Source organism: Girardinichthys multiradiatus, chromosome 21 (assembly GCF_021462225.1).
Source record: "Girardinichthys multiradiatus isolate DD_20200921_A chromosome 21, DD_fGirMul_XY1, whole genome shotgun sequence".
Classification (NCBI taxonomy): Eukaryota; Metazoa; Chordata; class Actinopteri; order Cyprinodontiformes; family Goodeidae; genus Girardinichthys; species Girardinichthys multiradiatus.
Genome location: NC_061813.1, coordinates 28,727,434 through 28,748,384, shown reverse-complemented (window position 1 = coordinate 28,748,384; position 20,951 = coordinate 28,727,434). Strand labels below are relative to the sequence as shown.

Sequence of the window (20,951 nt, the reverse complement as noted above, 5' to 3'; positions counted from 1 at the left end):
ATTTGCCTAATTGGTTGTAAGAAGCTATAATCGCATCATTCACCACTGGACTTTATTCATCTGAGGACACGATATGTACAAATTTCTGTCTGTCAACATCCGGACTGAATTGTAACATCGTAACTGATTTTAATAGGCAGCAATAATTAGCAACAAGACTGTTTTTAAACTTTTAATTTAATGCAGTATACCTTTCCTAATGGCTTTTGTTTACACATGCCTATTTATGCATATAATACAGACTTGCAGATGTACTTAGTTTTCAATTATTGTTTCTTCGGTTGTAATCTGTTCTTTCAGTTATGTGGGAGGTGTCTTGTGGGATAAAGCAATAAAACTATACGTTTTGTAATTACATGACCTGCAGTTAACTTAATTCACACAAGTATGTGAAACATCTACGGCATCCGTCTTGTAAAATGTCTGGATCTTTCTTCAGTATTACAGCTGCATTATAAAATCTCAATGTTAAGATGTCACATTTTGCATTGGTGCAACTGATGTCAGACTGTCAGTTCATAAAGATGTTAGGATTTGTTTTTGCTCACTTTTGTTTGATAAAAGTTGACAAACTGATTAAAAATATAAAGCTGTTTTAATATATAAAGGGATAAATTAAGATTATAATTCAATATCCAAATGCATCCTAAAATATAAAAGTAACTGTGTGTAAACTAGATTCCGATGACGATTACCAGGCACCAAGTACAAGTACCGCATGAGCTTTTTCAGATATTGTCATGCTGCAACTAAAAAAAACAGATTTTATGTGATAGACCAACAAAAAGTTGCATTCCATTGTGACCTTAAAGGTTAAACTAATATTTAATCCGTAAACAGAGTCCACTTGTGCATAATTTAAGCTCAGTATAAATACAGCTGTTCTGTGAAAGCCTCAGACTTTTTTTGTAGAGAACAAACAGCATCTTGAAGACCAAGGATCCCAGAAAGGTCAAGGGGAAAGTTGTACAGAAGTTTAAAAGATTCGGGTTATAAAATAAATCAAGCTTTGAACATCTCACAGAGTGAATCCATCATCTGAAAAATGAGGGCATGGCAGAACTGTAAACCTACCAGGTCATGGCCGTCCACCTAAACCAGCCGGCCGCACTATCAAAAAAGCAGGCGAGAGGCACATGGTAACTCTGGATGAGCCTCAAAGAACCACAGCTCAGGTTGTAAAAAAAAGAAAGCAATTGTTGAAAGACAGCCTCAAGAAGTACTGTTTAGAATTTGGAGGTGACATTGAAAACATGGAATAAGGTGCACTGGTCATAGGAGACCAAAAGTAAACTTTCTTGCCTATAAGCAAAAATGCTATGTGTGGCAGAAAACAGAAAACTAACACTTACCATCAACCTGAACACACAATCTCCACACTGAAAGATGGTGGTGGCAGTATCATGCTGTGGGGATTCTTTTCTTCAGAATGGCCCGGGAAGCTGATCAGATGTGATTGGGAGATGGATGGAGCTAAATGCATGGCAGTCCTAAAAGAAAAGCTTTAAGGGGCAGCTAAAGTCTCGTGACTACGGCAGAGGTTGACCCTCCAACAGGAAAATTACCCTAAACATACAACCAGAGCAGCAATATTACAAATCAATGTGTATTCATGTTAAGCAGGGCAGAATCCAAGTGCATGCACCATTTTTCAGGTGTTTGTTAAAAAAATGATGTATTCCTTCCACTTCATAGTTGTGTTGTGCTGGTTTATCACATAAATCACATAAAATAAAATACATTGAAGTTTGTTTTTTTAATGTAAAAAACTTTCAAGAGGTGTGAAAACTTTTGCAAGGTTGGCATTTGCAACTAGCTTATATTAGTAGCAAAGTGCACACTGTGTGTATCAGTACAGCAGAAACCAAAAGTATGCACAGTTGACGCATGAGCACCATTCATACAGTACATGCCATTTCTAGAAATTATTGCTGCAGAGACACGAGGAACAGATGGGCCGACTGTGAGAGGAAAAAAGAAGAGGAGTGATGAAGGAGAATGGTCAAGATAGAGAAAGCAGAATTGCTGAAACAGCACAAGGGAGCTTGTAAGGAGTCAAGAAGCAAAGCACTGACAAGCCGAGACACAGTGTGAAAAAGGGAGAGCTTGCAGCAGCTTTATTATCATCAGCAGAAGAGTCAGTCAAATGCAGCCACACCGGGACTCTCACAGATGAACCGTCACACGTCGCTCGCAGAGAAGTACCAGGAGCCAGCATCGCAGCAGCACAGGGAAGCTATAGCAAAAGCTTGATGGAGGAGATGAGGAGCATCGCTGTCACCTGACTCATTCTGGGAGTCAGCCTCAGCACCTGAGCAGCATATCGAGCACTCCCTCTACCAAGGGGTCTGAGGCAGACGAGGGGGAGAGAGCTGCTGAGATTATGCGCGAGGCAGCGAGCTCCAGTGGATTCCCCATCTTTGGCAACAGCAGCAGCAGCAGCGGGGGTAGTTGGAGGTTTGGCTCTCCAGACGACAACAGAGCCAACTGGAGCTGCAGCAGAACACGCAGCTCCAACTCCAAAGCTATTTATTTACCCAGGGATGAAAGCAGCATTAACAGCCACGGCGTAAGAGGAACCAGCTGCCAATGTAGCCACAGTGTTGAATCTACCTGTAGCAAAAGCAGTGACAGCTGTAGCAAAGCTGGTGCAAAGGAGACCTCAGCAGTGCAGTTTGGTTTAGTAGTAGTAGCAGCAGGGGGGGCAGTGGATCCGGACACTGAATGACCAGTGTGGCTCATGAAGGCCACCTGGATCCGCTTGCTGAAACGAGCCAAAGGAGGTCGAGTCAAGAGCTCCGATGCCTGCGTAAGGAGGATTTTCTACCGTTTATATCGTGAAAGCTGCTTCAGTGCATGCACTTATGTATTATGGATTCAGTCCATGCTTGTCCAGTGCATCCATCGCTGGTACATAGAGTTGAGGGTCAGTGTGGCAGTGTTGTGATGATGAGATGTTGTGTGTTGGTATCAGTTTTGGCTCACAGATTCTGGGCAGAGCTCCAGATCACCTCTATCTGACCCACTGGGACGGCTGCTCTTGATCATGTCTCAAATTTTAAGGTGACAGGAAGGAGGTCAGGTGTGCTCACCTGCATTTCTGAAATGCAAATATAACTCATCAGCAGTGAAAAGCAAGTTTATTTTATTTATAATCTCATTTAAGTTTTGAACTACTACCAACTGCTTTGATAAATCTTAATTTGTTAAAAGCCAATAAAAGAGACAGGATCAGAAATTAGCTTGTTTATGTTTTTCTTTATTATTTCTTCTTGTCGCTAGCAAAGTGGGAACAATGAAAGACATTTAGACGATTGAGCATCAGGGTAAGATGCATTAAGATGGAGGGCGTAAATATGACCCACCTTGTTCTGTCTAGAACAACAGTACTTGTGTTGTCTCTTTTACATAAGTCAGATAGTGTGGGTGAAGAGGATGAAGTGGTATGATCTTGGTTTGGTAATTCTAATCATGCACAGATTGAGGGAGGCTATTTTTAACTCAGACAGCAGAGTGTAATGGTGCAGTGAGATGAATGAAAGACTTTGTGTGAGTGGCTGCCACGGGAGTGTGCAGGTAAGGATAAAACGTGCACCGACTCCACTAGATGAAAGAAGAGCTGCGTTTATTTGCAATCCTTGATGATTGTCTTAAAAAAAAATTGAAGTGGGATCCCTCATTCACAAATGGAAGCTCTTTATTTATTTGACCTTAATGGAAAATTTCCATCTAGATTTCAGTGTTTACATAAACCTTTAAATAAATTCAGATTTTATTGCAGTAGCATAACCTCACAGAAAAATTGAAAAAATATGGCAATTGACTTTAGTAATTGTATTCAGTTTAAGAAATAATTGTTTTTTTGCATTACCCCTTTTTGCCAATAGCACATTAATTTGTGTTTTCCTATAACATTTCACAAGGTTGGAACATACAGGGAGATGTGTCTTTGAGTCCTGAGTCCTTTTCTTATATTCTTTTCTCTTCAGCTCACTTTTTGCCACTTTTCCACACAGATCATGAACAATGCAAATCACCAAGAAGTGCTACATTTTAGGACTTCTAAGGATTCTTGGAATTTTTCTGGTCCAATTTGTGATGCACTAAGATTCAGTTACAATACAGGAAATTTGATTCTCACAAACATTGCCAAGAAATCAGCATGATTTATGAGAATCTATTAAAAATTCTGCACGGGCGTTAGGAATCCGTTAGGAATTAGTTAACAATAGGCCGAATGCATCTAAAAATCAGGTATAATTAAATTTAAACTTGTTACTATTCTTGACAATTCATGGGATTTTCCATCAATATATAATAAAAATATCCTCACCCCTGCTTGGGCATCAGCTCCAAAATGGATGTTCAACTTATAGCAGCTTTAATACTGGAAGTGGAACTCGAGTATCAACCCCAGCTGCTGATAACTAGAAAAACAGTGCCTCAAAGAGGAAGGTGGTGGTGGGTTAAACACTAGCTAGAGGGCTAGAATATGGTCACTACAACAGACTGAGGGCGGAAGATAAAAATGCCTTTTTTTCATGGTCAAGACACTGCCTCATTGATTGATTACCCTGATTGAGTCAAGAACACATAGGACTACATATGAATAAATTAGGAACCCGTTACGATACCTAAGAATGAACTACGAATTTGCTAAGAATTGAGATTTTTCGGATTTGGGAGTTCTGCACCAACATTTTGAACAGCTCAAATCCTTCGCTCAAAAATTTCCAAAAACTGATGAATGAAATATGAATCAGTTACGAATTCAGGAACTTTTTAGGATTCAACTAAAAATCCGGAAATTTAGCAATAGTTATTGATTCGTATTTTTCGTAGCCTGTGTGGAATAGTAGTCTTATAGGTTTTCTGTTAGATTTAGGTCTAGGAACTGTAGTCGGCTGAAAAGAATGGTGATGCTTTTGATGATGCATTTTTGTTTAAGTTTGTTGTTAAACATTTCTGAACTATAATTAAATAATCTCAATTTTAGGTCTCAAAAAGACTTAGGTCCAGATTTTTCATACTAGGTCTTAGCTTTCATTTTAAATCTAAAATATGTATATTTATTCAGTTATTGCTTCTTCTTTTTTTTTACAATTAATAATTCTGCCTTTAATGTACAATAATACATTTAGTTTATTTTTATTACAATAAATTAGTTTTGTATGTTTAGGTAATTACAATGGGTTAGACATAGGAAAGGAAAGAAGGAAGGACACAAAGAAAGAAGGACAGAATGAAGGAAGGTTGGAGACGAGGAGGAAGGGAGGGAGGGAGGGAGAGAAGGAAGGAAGGAAGGAATGATGGAGGAAACACAGGGAAGACAGGCAGACAGACAGTCTGTTTATTCTGACCAAAGCACAAAGCTTCAGTTAAAGTCCAAGTAGCATTAAGCAAGTTCTAGTAATTTGTAAATATATTGCTTGGGCAGAATGTTTTTTTTCCTTGCATGTCTTCTAAACTACTCGTTAGCATGCAGACAGCATCTAATGGTGGTCATAGAGACTAGGTGACCCCAAGATGCTCTGGTTCTTAAACACTACGCTTCGAGATGCTTTTTTTTTTTTACTTCCCTCACCTTCCTGCTGACTGTGTACAGTAGCAAGATAAACTTGACTCCTCTTTCAGGAAAGTCCCCAGTGGCTAAAATAAGTCGATCTCTGTGTGATGAAGTCATGATTGCTTATTATAATTAATAGTATAGTTGAAACTGTTTTTTGTAAATCTGTAAAAACAGCTGAAAGTTTAGATCACAATTTTTACTTTGATTTGTTCTGCTATAGATTCATGAAATACTGACCAGTTTGATACATTTGAATGTTAATGAAAACTTTATTTATTTTAGTAAATCAATTCACTACGTGAAGCACATATAGATTAATTGCACACAGACAGTTTTTTTAAAGCCTTTATTTCTGTTAATAATGATGGTTTTATGCTTACAGCCCATGAAAACATGTCGTTTAAGATTAGAATATCATATCAGATCAGTAAAGAAACAATTTTATTACAGAAATGTGGTCTTAATGAAAACTATGTTTAATACATGCTTAAAGTTGTTATTTTTAAAAGGTACTTTTAATCTGACAAACTAGACACATCCGAATGCATATTTTAATTTATTAAATATGTGTTAGCAAATGAAAGCAGCACTTAACCTAACCAAAAAAGGGTTTAGGTCTGTGGTTCAAAACTTCCCTGCAGATCTTAAAACACCAATAGGGAGTATTTGTAATGATTACCAGAAATCAAAATAAATTACAAAACCTTTCCTGAAAGCATATTTTACTATTGTTATCACAAGATTTAAAAACTGTGGTCATAAATGGATAATAATAGAAGAGGTGGAGGCAAACCATGCATTCAGGCTGTGAGACTCTGAATGCAGCCAGGACATTTGATGCATGTCTTCCCCTTCTCTTTCTCTTTAACCTGTTATTATGATGGTGCCCCAAATGTTTACAATTAGTACCTATCAGGTAAAATCTTCTAATTGCAACAACAGTAATTTTTTAGCCTGTTGTGAGACTGGTTTCATTTGTTCACCATGGCAATACTAACAAAGGAGCAAATGATTATTCTATTGTCTTTATTATTCCTGAGCTTTTAGGATCAAATATAAAAAAAAACAACCACAGTGTAATTGAAATAACCATCATGTGGCTTTTCCTCCTCAGTAATTATTTAAGTCTGTGTTTTTATACCCAGTCATTCATAATTTAGAATATGCGTTCTAAAGGGTCTGGTTTGTCAAATTTAAAGTACCTTTTGAAAACAACAACTTTTAAGCAGGTATTAAACATACTTTTCAAGAAGCACACATTTCTGTAATACAAATATTTAATTGGCCTGATTTAATATTCCAATCTTACATGTCTTGTTTTCATTAGCTGTAAGCAGAAAATCAGCATAATTAACATTAATAAAGGCTTTAAAACATCAGTCTCTGTGTAAGGAATCTATATGCTTTTACTTAATGAATTGAGTTACTGAAATAAACTTTTTAATACTATTTTGATTTACTAAATATAAGTGGGGTCTTGCTGTAATCCTGTATTTGTGGGAATATTTCCGTCACATCTAAATATCACTAATATCTTGTGTTGTTTAGGTGTTTCAACTAATACATGGATAACAATATATCAGTAAATGTCACTGTGCACAGACTTTGTTGTCAATATACTATGAAATACTTTATACCTCTGCTGTTTTCAAGGTGTGATTTGATTTTGTTATTCAGTTTTAGTTGATGCTGAGGTTCTGCTGTTCGTGTCTCCGCAGGGTTCGGCCGACTCTTACACCAGCCGTCCATCAGACTCCGATGTTTCCCTTGAGGAGGATAAGGAGGCGGCCCGCAGAGAGGCAGAGCGACAGGCTCAGGCACAGCTTGACAAAGCCAAGGTTGGTTTCTTCAAGCCATGGATACAAAGCTCACTTTCACCTTTTTATGTGGTAACATTAGCACTAACAGGGTCATTTTGAAGGTTTTAAAAAGCATTCGTAAAAAACATTTTCTTCTCAAACACACAACAGATTCCATCCCTGTTGTTGATAATTAAACGAGAACAACACCATAGTGCAAAAGTCACAAACTAAGCAAAACCTTGCTGGTTGTATTGGATTTAAGAGAATTAAATGCATTTTAAGAACTGATTACCAGCAAATGTAACCACCTAAAATCAGAAAAGACTTCAGTGATGGCAACTACCCATCAACCAGGGTAGGCTTATAACATTATTTTCAAACAATTTGAATTCCATCATTCTACAGTAAAGATTATTAACTATTGGAAAACATTTAGGGCAGTTTCCAATCTGTATCTTACAATCTCTATCTGTACCTATTTTTCTGGAGAGTCAAAAAATGTCTCAAGTCCTAAATTTAACAGGACTTCCAGATTTTCCATATCAAGATTCAAATTGCATTCACCAAAGTCCTACAATTGTAGACCTGTTCATTTACTTCTTTTTCTTTTTTTGTAGTTTTTCTAGATATTTGTCTAAGCTCGCAGTGTGTATTCATACACAGACTCTGGAGTTATTTTGCTATGACAGCAAAGTAATGGTGCAGCATAGTGTAACAACATATAGACATGGGAGACAGGTGGTTTGACAGAGGAGTAAAAGAAATCATGTATTTCAAACATGAAAAGCAACTGTAAGCAGAGGTGGGGGGGGGGGGGGAGGTGTGGCCTCAGATTTTATCTTTCTAACACCTACTCTGCAGCCCTGTCTCGTCTCCCCAGGAGGTTTTTCAGTAATTCACATCTTGGGACATGTGACCAAAAATAACTAACTTGGCTTCGTTAGGGACATGTTTGGATTGTCAAGAAACAATCGCAACTTTGAGCTGAATAGAGAGTAGAGCCAGAGACTCGTGCATCCTTATTGCCCCATTAGTGACTTCAGGACCCTTTTTGTACGATTGTTCTGACTACAACTTATTAGCCTGTTACTTCCAACCATGTATAGAACTAAAGAAGCATTTTGGGTAAATAGCGAAGCATCTTCAAGAAACAACAGAAGAAGTCCAGCTTAATTTAAGCATTTAGGATTATCATGTTCTGGGTGACTGATAATCTATAGCAGCATTATGCTGTGACAAAACTACAAGGTCCATGATTCATGGCAGTAAACAGTCCACGACATTCATCCTTTCCTGCTTTCCTATGATCTGATTGTAGATTTAAAATAGCCATGTTCATGTTAGGTTATAAATAACCTATTTTTCATTGGAAAGTGTATATTTAACAGTTTTTAATTAAAAACTATACTATACTACAAGAAAACGCTGAAAGTAAATCTAACAAAGCCTCAGTGACTTGCCAAAGCCAAAAATCACCAACTGAAATCGACAAATTAATATTCAACTTTACTAAGTTACTAAAAAAGTTAATGATACATTATTAGGTAAGTGAATTATTAAGTTAACAAATTTGTCACAATTTGTTGAGGTCTTGAATTGAAATTATAATGGTTTGGTGTATTTGCACAGTTACCTAATAACTACCAAGTATGGTAGTTGAGGGCTGATGATTTGGGCTTGTTTTGCAAACCCAGGAACGTAGGCAGCTTGCAGTCATTGAATCAACCACAAACTCCTCTGCACACCAAAGTCTTCAAGAGTAAAATCTGAGACCGATGGACAATGATCCCAAACAAAGCAGAAACTTTACAGCAGAATGGCAAAACAAATGAGTCAAGGTTTTGCAATGGCACAGTTAAATATAACTAAACAGAAGCAATGCTATAAAGACAGGTTGGAAAAAATACTTCTACAACGATGTGTGTAGCTCATATGATCATACAGAAAATTAGAATTTGAAGGTATTTGCTGCTCAGGGTGGCTCTACAGGCTGTAAAATCATGGGTGTACTTAGTTTTCACACAGTTTTTTCATGTTAGTTTCACCTGTGATGAATGAAACCTGCTTTGTTTTTGTAAACTTTTGGTTAGATTTAAATAATTTTGGAAGCCTGTTGAAGACCAGACTATTTTTAGCATGTTTTGATACATTAAATGTAGAATTTTAATGAGGGTGAACTTTTTTTTATCATATATTTATATAATTTTGATGGTAATTATTAAAAGCAATGCACTGCAACTAAATTCTTTACAAGTATAGAATTCTAAATGTATATTTTCAGAGAGAGAAAGTCATTTATTTTGCTTGATTAAGTGATGGCATGCATTGCTTAAACTATGATGTAGATTTTACACTGATCTGTTTGTTGTTACAAAGATGAGTCCACTTCCTTTTTGGACTGTTCTTTAAGTCCTCCATCTTGGTTCTGCTCAGTTTGCTCCATTTAAATTTTAGCTAAGTAGGAGAACCTTGCTTCCAGATTTGTGTGATGTGGGTCCAGCCAGACTTAAAACACATGTTTTATAATGGCTCCTCTCATAATTTTAGGATACTTCTAAGTTAAAGGTTCTATAAAGGAATTTCCAAAAAAAGAAAAGAAGGATATTAGAGTGGATTTCAGCTGGTCATATGAAGAAAGCCTTTTTGGTGGTCTCTGATGTGAGGGGTTAGGGGCCTCAGAGGTCTCAGCGTCACTGTTTATCAGAGCTATAAGCCCTGCCCGCGCTGCTCTTGGCCACAATTAGCAGCACATAAACAAACACGCACATGACAGAGCAGGCTCGCCTTTGCGTAACAGGAAACCCAATCAGAGCCCACTTCCACAGAATCACTTGAATCGCTAGCACTGCTAAGATGTACGTCTTTGATCTGTGAAATAATTGTGCTGTCTTGAGTGCGTTTTCCTCTCTCTTTCAGCTCACAGGATGGCTTGTGGTGTTACATTCTTCAGATAAATTCATGCAACTGTTTGTGTTGTCTTTCATTGGGTGTTTAGTGTCTGTAACATACTAGTTAAGCTTTTGGCTAGCCATTCATTCAGGCAGACGTTTTCCTCTTGCGCTGCGTCTCAGAGTGGCTCCTCCTGGCAAAGACAGATCATTCCTGCAGATCTGTGTCGTTATTTTCCAGAGTCGCCCTCTCTAGCACACTAATTAAAATGAGGAGTTGACTTTATAGATAACCTGGCATAGATTACCCCTGCTGGCATTTTACATGATAGATGAGTGGTAAAAAATAGCTTCTGGTGGTCTGGCCAGCAGAGAGAGACAGAGCAGGCTGAGGTCAGAGGAAGTGCAGACGCTCAGACTGTGAGCTTTCATGTGCACAAAGTCACACTCGCTTCCCCTAAACTACGAGTACATAAGTTCTTAGGAAACATCTAACACTTCCAATTATTGGATTTTATTCTTAACATGCATGAAGAAAACAGTTCTTGTCCATTATTGGCCTAAAATGGGTGTTCTACAAATGGTTTTACATCAAAATCAGTAAACACTTGTAAATTATTTAAACAACTGAAAAGCAAAGTGAAGAAAATTAATTAATTGCTTTGCATATTTCATTGTTAAAACAGGGGCATGGATAAAATATTACCTAATCAACATTACAGAACAGAGTTCTGACACTTATTGCAGTACTTCATTGATTAAACATTCATATTTCAGAAGGATTGTAATAGTGGAAAATGTAAAAAAAAAGATGACAAATTAATATTCAAATGGTTAACTATATTTTTACATCCTCATTTGTAAGTTGCTGGATAAAAACCTCTGCCAAATGCATAAGCATAAACATTAAATTTCTGCTGCAAGTCCAACAGTTAATTTAACACTTCCTGGGTTTTTTCAGTTATCACTTTATTGCAGCAACACTCACCTACAGTAGGAGTGTAATCTTGCAGCACAGCAGAGACCACTATAAAGGCTAGTTAGAAGAACACAGGAAAGAGTCTAAGGCAATCATCGGATCACTAAACTCAGAGTTCATAATGTTCTCTTCGTCCATGTGCAGATTGGTTAGAAGTTGTATTTTTGCCCACACAAACACAAATTAAACAGCACCCAAAGAAGGCACTGTTTAAATCTTGAGTCTATAGATAATCCTTATTTATACTCCAGCTAAATTTAAACAGTATTTAGCCTATGCTGTTTAGCCTCATAATTTATAGAACACACAAATAACCAAAAACATTTAAAGCTGCAGTAGGTAACTTTTGGAAAAAAATATATATATTTTTGTTAAAACTGTCACTATGTCCTGATACTACAATATGAGAGATATGAGCTCATCTGGCTCCTCCTAGTGGTCCTACTGCTTTTTGCAGAAATACACCAGGTCAGAAACAACCAATCACAGCCAGGAGGAATGTCTTAGAAGTGTCAATCACGCTTTTCTACATGTTGCTCACACCCCTTCCCCGCAGAGCGTTTACCGTCCTTCAAGCTCAAGACTGGCGATATGGTGCAGCTGTGCTAATGGCGCTAAAGGCTGTGCTAATGCCACTGTCGTAATGATTTGAAGACCAAGTTTGTAGTCAAAGTATGGGCAATTCATAGCCAATGTGAAGTATATCATGGATCATCCCTACCAGTGAATGTGCCAAAGCTGTTTATCCGCCGTCATCGGTGGCCCTACTCTGATATGATTGATGTACCGGGATATACATGTTTCAGAAAGGATAGAGTTGTAGGCCGAGGAGGGGGAGTATTAATTTCTATAAAAGACTTATTTAACGTCAACGAGATATTAATAGATGAGCATGTATTAATAGAATGTGTATGTATAAATGTTTGCCTTTCACCTCGTATTAATTTTAATATTATGGTAGTGTACAATCCTCCATCATGTTGCAGCTCAACTTTTTATAATAACTTAAAAGAATTGTTAACAGGATTTAAACACAACAGTGAAGTAATAATTTGGGAGATTTTAACATTAACTGGATGGACAATAAATTGAAAAAAACCACTTAAAGAACTGACAGCAAAATTAGATTTTCATCAATTAATCAATGGTCCCTCCTGTATCACCAAAAACAGTCAAACATTAATAGATTTAATTTTTTCAAATAAACCTGGTCGAATCATAAAAGCCTATAACTTAGTGTGCGGCTTATCCGACCATAATATCACTCTCATTGGAAGAAAATTACCCCGAAATCGTTTTGTCAGTCGTTATAATACACAGAAACAGATTGTAATACAAATTCCAAGAAAGGATGTACCCAAATTTGAGGCCGAATTGGCAAGGGTTAAGTGGGATGTATTCTTAAACCAGAATCAGGTAAATGATTGCTGCAATACATATATTCTCAAAGTTTGTAATTCTATGAATAAGTTTCTTAAAACTCAAAAGAAGGGATGAAGAAAGATACAGCTACCTTGGGTATCGGATGACATTCGGAAGTTTATGAAAAAGAGAGACTATGCCCTAAAATCTTTTCTTAAAAACAAAAGGACCACAGATTGGCTGCTTTTTAAAAGTCTGAGGAACAGAGTAGTTAAAGAAATGTTCAAATCTAAAGCTAAATATTACATAAATGTTTTGTTAGAAGCAGGAGGGAATGGTAAGATGATTTGGAAACAATTAAACAGTCTACTGAATCCCAATGCATGCACTAAGCACAAATATGAACTCGCGGTAGCAGGAAAAATCATAACTGATCCTGCTCAGCTAGCAACACTGTTTAATGATTTTTTCCTCTCTTCAGTTAAAGACTTGGCATCAAAGTTCTTACCAGCTCCAATGGGTATACATGGTACAAAACAGACGAAAAAGTGTTCTGATTTGTTTGAAATAAAGGAAATTCATTATTCTGATGTTCACAAAGCTATCAATAGCTTAAGCAATTCTTACGCAAAGGATATGTATAATTTAGACGCTATGTTCTTAAACAAATACAGTAATATTCTAGTAGAACCTTTAACTCGCATAATTAATATTTCCATCAGAACAGGGCAATTCCCCAATGCATGGAAAAAAGCTTTGGTGAAACCGATTTTTAAATCAGGAAGTCCCCAGGAAATCAGCAACTACAGGCCAATAAGTCTTGTTCCGGTCATGTCAAAAGTGCTGGAGAAAATTATTCTAGAACAACTATTATTGTATTTAGAAAGTAACAATCTCTTGCATCCACTTCAGTTTGGCTTCAGACATAATCATTCAACAGAGACGGCTATAAGTCTACTGCTTGAAAAGGTTAAACAATCACTTGACAGGGGACAAATTACTGGTGCAGTTTTCCTTGACCTGAAAAAGGCTTTTGATACGGTGAATCATAATTTACTGATCTCAAGGCTTTCATATTTAATTTCTCAGAATGCTCATTGTCTTGGTTTCAATCATATTTGAAAGATCGTGAACAATGTGTTGTCATTAATAATAGTAAATCTGTCTTTTGTAAAATAGTAACAGGGATTCCACAAGGAACTATCCTAGGACCGGTCCTTTTTAGTCTGTATGTTAATGCAGAGATTATCATCATGGCTAAATGACTCTTGTTTAACTCTCAATACAAAGAAAACAAAGTGTATTTGCTTTTCAATCAAGAAAACGTCATTACAGTCCTTGAATCTCCAGATCAATGGGGATCCTATCGAGCAAGTATGACAAGAAAAGTATTTAGGAATAATTCTGGATGCTCAGCTAAATTTTAGGAGCCATGTTGATAAAATCAGCAAAACTGTTAGATCAAATATAAATTGTTATAAAATTATTAGAAATTGTTTAACACTTCACTGTGCAGAGATGTTTTTGAACTCAATGATTCTCTCACATTTTTCATATGGAGCCACTGTCTGGTCTCAGATTGGTCAAACTATACTCAAACCATTAGCAAGTCTCTATAATCGGGCTTTAAAGGTTTTATGTCAAAAGCCAATCAGATTCCATCATTGTCACATGTTGGCCAAATTTGGCATTTTAGACTTTACTAATTTTATAAATTATAATCTTTTAAAATTGATTTTTAAATTTTTACATGGATATGCACCTACACCATTAAGCGATTGCATACAGAGACCGCAGGGCAATAGCAGATCTACCAGAGCAGCTTCAGATGAAATTGTAAGGTCCCCTTTCGAAGAACCACTTTTGCTCAAAGTGCTCTGTCCGTGAGAGGAACTGCAGTTTGGAATTCACTTCCTGTTGATTTAAAGTCTGTAACCAGTTTTAGTATGTTCAAAAAACAAACAAAACTCTGGTTATGTCAAAAACAGAATTGTACCCATTTTTGTTTGTAGATGTTGTCAACATTATGTTGTGCTATTTTAAATGATTATTACTTTAATTTTCAGAGGTACTTTTCAAAAAAAAAAAAAGCCCATCTAGGGACAAGTGCTGCAAATTAGCTGTTGCTATTGCACTATGACGCAAATATGGGACTGCTGTTTTGTTCAGTTGGTCTATGTCAATGTGTGTCTGTCCCTATCAAATAAACTTAAATAAATAAATAAATAAAAACTTACTAGCCTGCGCATTCACAGCAAACTCTTTTGTAGGGGCTGTGGAGGGAGGGCTGTAGCACAGCAGAGAGCAAGGGGGAGGGACCTGTAAGGTACGCTTGTTCAAATTTTCAGGCTAAGTCCACAGTTATCTCAGAACACCCTACTGCAGCTTTAAGGCCCTCAACTCCAATCAGGACTTTTTCACCTCAACACAAATCACTTAAGAATAGAATGTTTGAGAACTCTGTAGCTTTAAAGAGCAGTAAAATAAAACAACTACAATTTATGTATTTATGTAATGGTCTACATTACATCGTGTCCCAGTAAACTCACTCAACAATAACATTTTGGATGCTACAGTATCCGATTTTCTTGACCATAACATTTTACACACCCAATGTTTCTTAGTTTCTTTGGTGCTCCAAAATCAATATTAGGTTATGAAAGCTGCAGTAACATTCTGACAAACACTCTCAATGCGTTATCTTTTGTTTTTTTCACATATCTCACTTGACACACAGCTACAGACATTAGTAAACTTCTGTCTTACTCCTGTTGATGATGTTTTCAGGTGGTAAGACTAGCTGTACTTGGCTAACATTAGCATGCCTAGTCATTGTTTTTATTTGACTTGATGAAATGTTTCACTACAGTTCCAGGTAATCATGTGCAGCCAAAATTTGCAGAAATAGTTGTTCTTCCCCTTCATAAACGGCGCTTTGCTTTAAATGTCATCAAACTTAAAGACTGATATTGCAGTTTCTTTCTGCAGGGCTCAGTGCATAGAGTAAGTATCAGGACACAGAGAGATAGGTACAGCAGGCAATACAGTCTTTCATGGTAAAACTTATTAGGAGTTAAAAAACACTTGGATTGTTAGTGAAAAGTCAGATTCGTTTGATCAACCAAATAATGTGCACAGCCTATAGTTTTGCAAGCCATGCACATGAAAATAGTGCTATGAGTTTTTAAAAAAAATGGCCCTGCAAATTGTGGCCGGGTGACATGGTGGCAGTGCATCTAACAAAATCACTGACAGACCAACACCACATATCTGAAGTTGAGTTTAGTCACGCAAAATCCACCAAACAATTAATGGAAAGTAAGTGTTGATGTTAATCTTTTTGTTGGATTCATACTCTAAAACGGGGCAGAGGAGAATTAGGAAAAAGAGACAACTTGATATGTTTCATAGGTTGTCATGATTTGGAAAAGGCTAAATCAACCAACCACAGATCACCACTTTTGTTTATCTCGGCTAAAATTCGACCTTCTTTCAACATCTAAAAATACGAAACTTTTACTTGGAAACCAAATTTAGCCAGATTTTAGCATATGTAACATAGTCACCCTTTGGACAATTTGAATGTCATTTAGATATCAGTAGGTACATATTGCTTTAGTGGTCCCAATGTTTTTGCAGATTGGTGTTTTAAACAAGTAAACACACAGAGGAGGCAAATAATAAAAAATATGTCTCTTTCCAGCTGTGCAGAAAAAATCTAAAGAGTAAATACCTGGCAGCTGGAGCATCTCAGTCCACATACTTGAGCAACCCTGGTGAATTATAGAACAATCTTCCCATTATAGAATAATAAAAGTTATTATGGTCCCATATAATAATAAATGTTACAGGCTGAGAATACAGCCTGGGGCAGGTGCACAGAGCTGTGGAGAAATCATTTCAAATCGATCCACAACATTCAAGGTGAAACAATGTTGGGGTTTTGATTTATAATAGTGCTCCTGTGTGTGTGTGTGTGTGTGTGTGTGTGTGTGTGTGTGTTCTTGTACTTGTTGCTGAGTGAGAACCATTTTTCGTATTTTTATCGCAAAGTGAGGACATTTTGACAAAGTGAGGACATTTTCCTGGTCCTCACTTTTTCAAATTCCGTTCTTGGGACAGGGGTTAGGTTTAGGACTGGGGTATGAATTGAGTTATTGTTAGGGTTAGGGTTAGGTATTAACTGGTTAGGGTTAGGGTTAGTGTGAGGGTCAGGGTTAGGCACTAAAAATCAAGGAAAATGAATGGAAGTCAATAGAAGTAACCGAAAAGTCCTCATAAAGATAGTAAAACACGGATGTGTGTTTGTGTGTGCTAGTATTGGAAAGCTGGGGTATGTTAAATGGGAAATCCGCCGCAGCGAAAGCGGGTGTTTACTTAGTAGGTGTATGCACAGAAAACTGGGTGGTATTACCTAATGATATACCATTATGAAATAACAACCATGTTGTTGTTTACCTGCTCTCAGAGTTCTCAGTTACTGACAGGGTATCTGGTTAACTGGCTAAGCTGTGTCTCATTCTTAGTTTTTTTTAATCTCTTCCTATCTGGTTGTTTTTCTTGTTTTTTCTCCTCATCCTTTGCCTTTTCTTATTCACTCACTGCAGTAGGAAGCAGTATGGTCCTGATGTGGACATGAAGTCACCTTTCAGAAGTGTACAGTAGCTGTTCCAGTCATCAGTGATATACCTGAACATGTCTCTATGCATGATTGCCTCCAGGTCCAAAATGTCCTGATAAAGCCAAGCCCAGCATTAGAATGGGAGGAAGGAAAGAGGCAGCTGTCTGTGAGATGAATAAATTGGCATGAGGTATATACATTTGCAAGGAACTTCATACCTTCATGCAGTAATGTGACGCAGTGTATGCAAACACCAAGGACTCTCTGACCTTCAAGACCACCAGCATTGAAACTGGATCTTTTAGGGGCACACTTGCATACATCAGCATAAGAATATCACTCCACTGAATATTTACATTGCTATGTGCATGACTGAAATTGTTCCACAGGCATTTCTGTTATTAATTATCAGAAATGTGGCCATCATTATCATTATCATCATTATCATCTTAAACTGGCTTTATTTCAATGAGCCTGACACATCCAACTGTAAAAGCTTTTCTGAAGTATGCTGTAAAACATTGTACAGTGCTGAGATTGAGTATGCATTATTAGTGATTTGAAAGCATGCAAGTGCAGCAGGAAAATGCTTTGCTTTCAAATTTATATTATAAAATGAGTAATTTTGTAATGTGCCTACAGGACTTTTTTATCCCGGATATCCGAGTCATTTGTAACTTTGATACCACATTAAAGTTAATAAAATTTGTGCCGTCATGCATGAAAATTTGATAGCTTTAAAGTGCTGTAAAATAACACTACATTTCATTGGTATGAGACAGTCGACGTTGACCCACTTAACCCAGTCACCAATGACTTTCGAGATGCTGCCATCTCTCACAGACTCTGTAATAAACACAGAGTTTTTTATATATACAGGTCCTTCTCAAAAAATTAGCATATTGTGATAAAGTTCATTATTTTCCATAATGTCACGATGAAAATTTAACATTCATATATTTTAGATTCATTGCACACTAACTGAAATATTTCAGGTCTTTTATTGTCTTAATACGGATGATTTTGGCATACAGCTCATGAAAACCCAAAATTCCTATCTCACAAAATTAGCATATCATTAAAAGGGTCTCTAAACGAGCTATGAACCTAATCATCTGAATCAACGAGTTAACTCTAAACACCTGCAAAAGATTCCTGAGGCCTTTAAAACTCCCAGCCTGGTTCATCACTCAAAACCCCAATCATGGGTAAGACTGCCGACTTGACTGCTGTCCAGAAGGCCACTATTGACACCCTCAAGCAAGAGGGTAAGATAAAGAAAGAAATTTCTGAACGAATAGGCTGTTCCCAGAGTGCTGTATCAAGGCGCCTCAGTAGGAAGTCTGTGGGAAGGAAAAAGTGTGGCAGAAAATGCTGCACAACAAGAAGAGGTGACCAGACCCTGAGGAAGATTGTGGAGAAGGGCCGATTCCAGACCTTGGGGGACCTGCAGAAGCAGTGGACTGAGTCGGGAGTAGAAACATCCAGAGCCACCGTGCACAGGCGTGTGCAGGAAATGGGCTACAGGTGCCGCATTCCCCAGACCTGGGCTACAGAGAAGCAGCACTGGACTGTTGCTCAGTGGTCCAAAGTACTTTTTTCGGATGAAAGCAAATTCTGCATGTCATTCGGAAATCAAGGTGCCAGAGTCTGGAGGAAGACTGGGGAGAAGGAAATGCCAAAATGCCAGAAGTCCAGTGTCAAGTACCCACAGTCAGTGATGGTCTGGGGTGCCGTGTCAGCTGCTGGTGTTGGTCCACTGTGTTTTATCAAGGGCAGGGTCAATGCAGCTAGCTATCAGGAGATTTTGGAGCACTTCATGCTTCCATCTGCTGAAAAGCTTTATGGAGATGAAGATTTCATTTTTCAGCACGACCTGGCACCTGCTCACAGTGCCAAAACCACTGGTAAATGGTTTACTGACCATGGTATCACTGTGCTCAATTGGCTTGCCAACTCTCCTGACCTGAACCCCATAGAGAATCTGTGGGATATTGTGAAGAGAACGTTGAGAGACTCAAGACCCAACACTCTGGATGAGCTAAAGGCCGCTATCGAGGCATCCTGGGCCTCCATAAGACCTCAGCAGTGCCACAGGCTGATTGCCTCCATGCCACGCCGCATTGAAGCAGTCATTTCTGCAAAAGGATTCCCGACCAAGTATTGAGTGCATAACTGTACATGATTATTTGAAGGTTGATGTTTTTTGTATTAAAAACACTTTTCTTTTATTGGTCTGATGAAATATGCTAATTTTGTGAGATAGGAATTTTGGGTTTTCATGAGCTGTATGCCACAATCATCCGTATTAAGACAATAAAAGACCTGAAATATTTCAGTTAGTGTGCAATGAATCTAAAATATATGAATATTAAATTTTCATCATTACATTATAGAAAATAATGAACTTTATCACAATATGCTAATTTTTTGAGAAGGACCTGTAGTATATCTCACTTGACACTTTTAAATATGCTCCTTCTCGTGATGCTTTCATGCGAGGCAGTTTGCCATAGCTCTCAGATAGGGTTACCATGTTTACCCTGTTTTGATATTACTCATTGATTATTCAGCTTGTAACATATTTCAGTCTGACTACAGTTAATCATGTGCAGACCAAACTTACAGAAAGCTGACCCTCATAAACTCTGTTGTTCTCCTGATTTATAAACTTGATGTTTATAAAACAGGAGAAAGCTAGGCTTCCTGCCTAGCTTTCTCCTCAGTGTGAAAAGGAGGTAACATGACCTAGATGGACTGGAAGGTGTAGTAGCCATCACAGTCACTTTCAATGTGAATGGCAGTGTAAAGGGTAAAGAAAATACATTTTTGAAGTATTTGTTTGTCTAATCAAAGTACTTTAAATAAAATTATATCCAGGTCTTGACTTTAGATAACTACCTGTAGCACCTGAACAGAATCTGAAATCCAAATATTTAATATCTTTATCGTTGACACTGAGCCAAAGAGTTTCTGACCTTTTACATGCTTGAATGGTTTATTAGTCAAAGTTAATTGACAAAAAATATATATATTTCTGAAATGGCTTGATAGTGAACTGAAGTTCAGTAGAAAGCCAGACTCCACAGACAAATATACAAAAAACTTTATAAAAGTTTTCTCCGCGGTGTCTGTCCAATATAAACATTCTGCTAAGCTTTTATGCTCCAGTACCTTTGTCAATCAGGCAGTAACTGTCATTTTCATTTTAGTTCATCATTTTGTTTCATTTTAATCAGGTTTCTTTTTATTGTGTACAATCATGGAGAAAGTGACATCTCATTAAATCATCAGTTCTTTAAAATAATTGCCCACATATAGTAGTATAATAATATAAAATTATTAATTATAGGTAAACAACAATAACATATATTGGTTTACTTAAACAAAAGGAAATAGGCTCAAATGTGTATTCTAACTTGAGAAAATAAGTAAGAACACCCCCCTTCAGCTGAAATAACTCTAGTGGGACCCTTCTTGTAGACATTTCCATTTACTGACATCAGTCTGAGGAACTTTTGGTCCACTCCTCACCTTCAGCTGAGAGATGTTTGACGGTATTTTGTATGTGTAGCCCATTTTATGTCAGACAACAGCTTCTCAGTAGCATTAAGTTCTGGGCTTGGACTTGGCCACTCATCGCCTGTACATTTCTTAGTATTTAGCCAGTCCCTTAGGATTTGCTGATATGTTTTGTGTCAGTGTCATTTTGAAGGGTCCTGTTCTGCTA

At 37.3% G+C, this 20,951-nt stretch overlaps 1 protein-coding gene across 5 annotated transcripts in view; it reads left to right on the top strand.

Moving 5' to 3' along the window:
- The window catches only part of cacnb2a (calcium channel, voltage-dependent, beta 2a), a 100,624-nt gene that overhangs the window by 54,898 nt on the left and 24,775 nt on the right, over window positions 1–20,951 (top strand). For 3 of the 5 annotated variants that reach the window (XM_047349393.1, XM_047349396.1, XM_047349397.1), the window contains one exon: window positions 7,288–7,407. In XM_047349393.1, coding sequence (XP_047205349.1) covers window positions 7,288–7,407 — 120 coding nt within the window. Of the gene's footprint in view, window positions 1–1,975; window positions 2,810–7,287; window positions 7,408–20,951 lie in introns of those variants that run through there. The other 2 variants (XM_047349394.1, XM_047349398.1) reach the window with 2 other exon arrangements.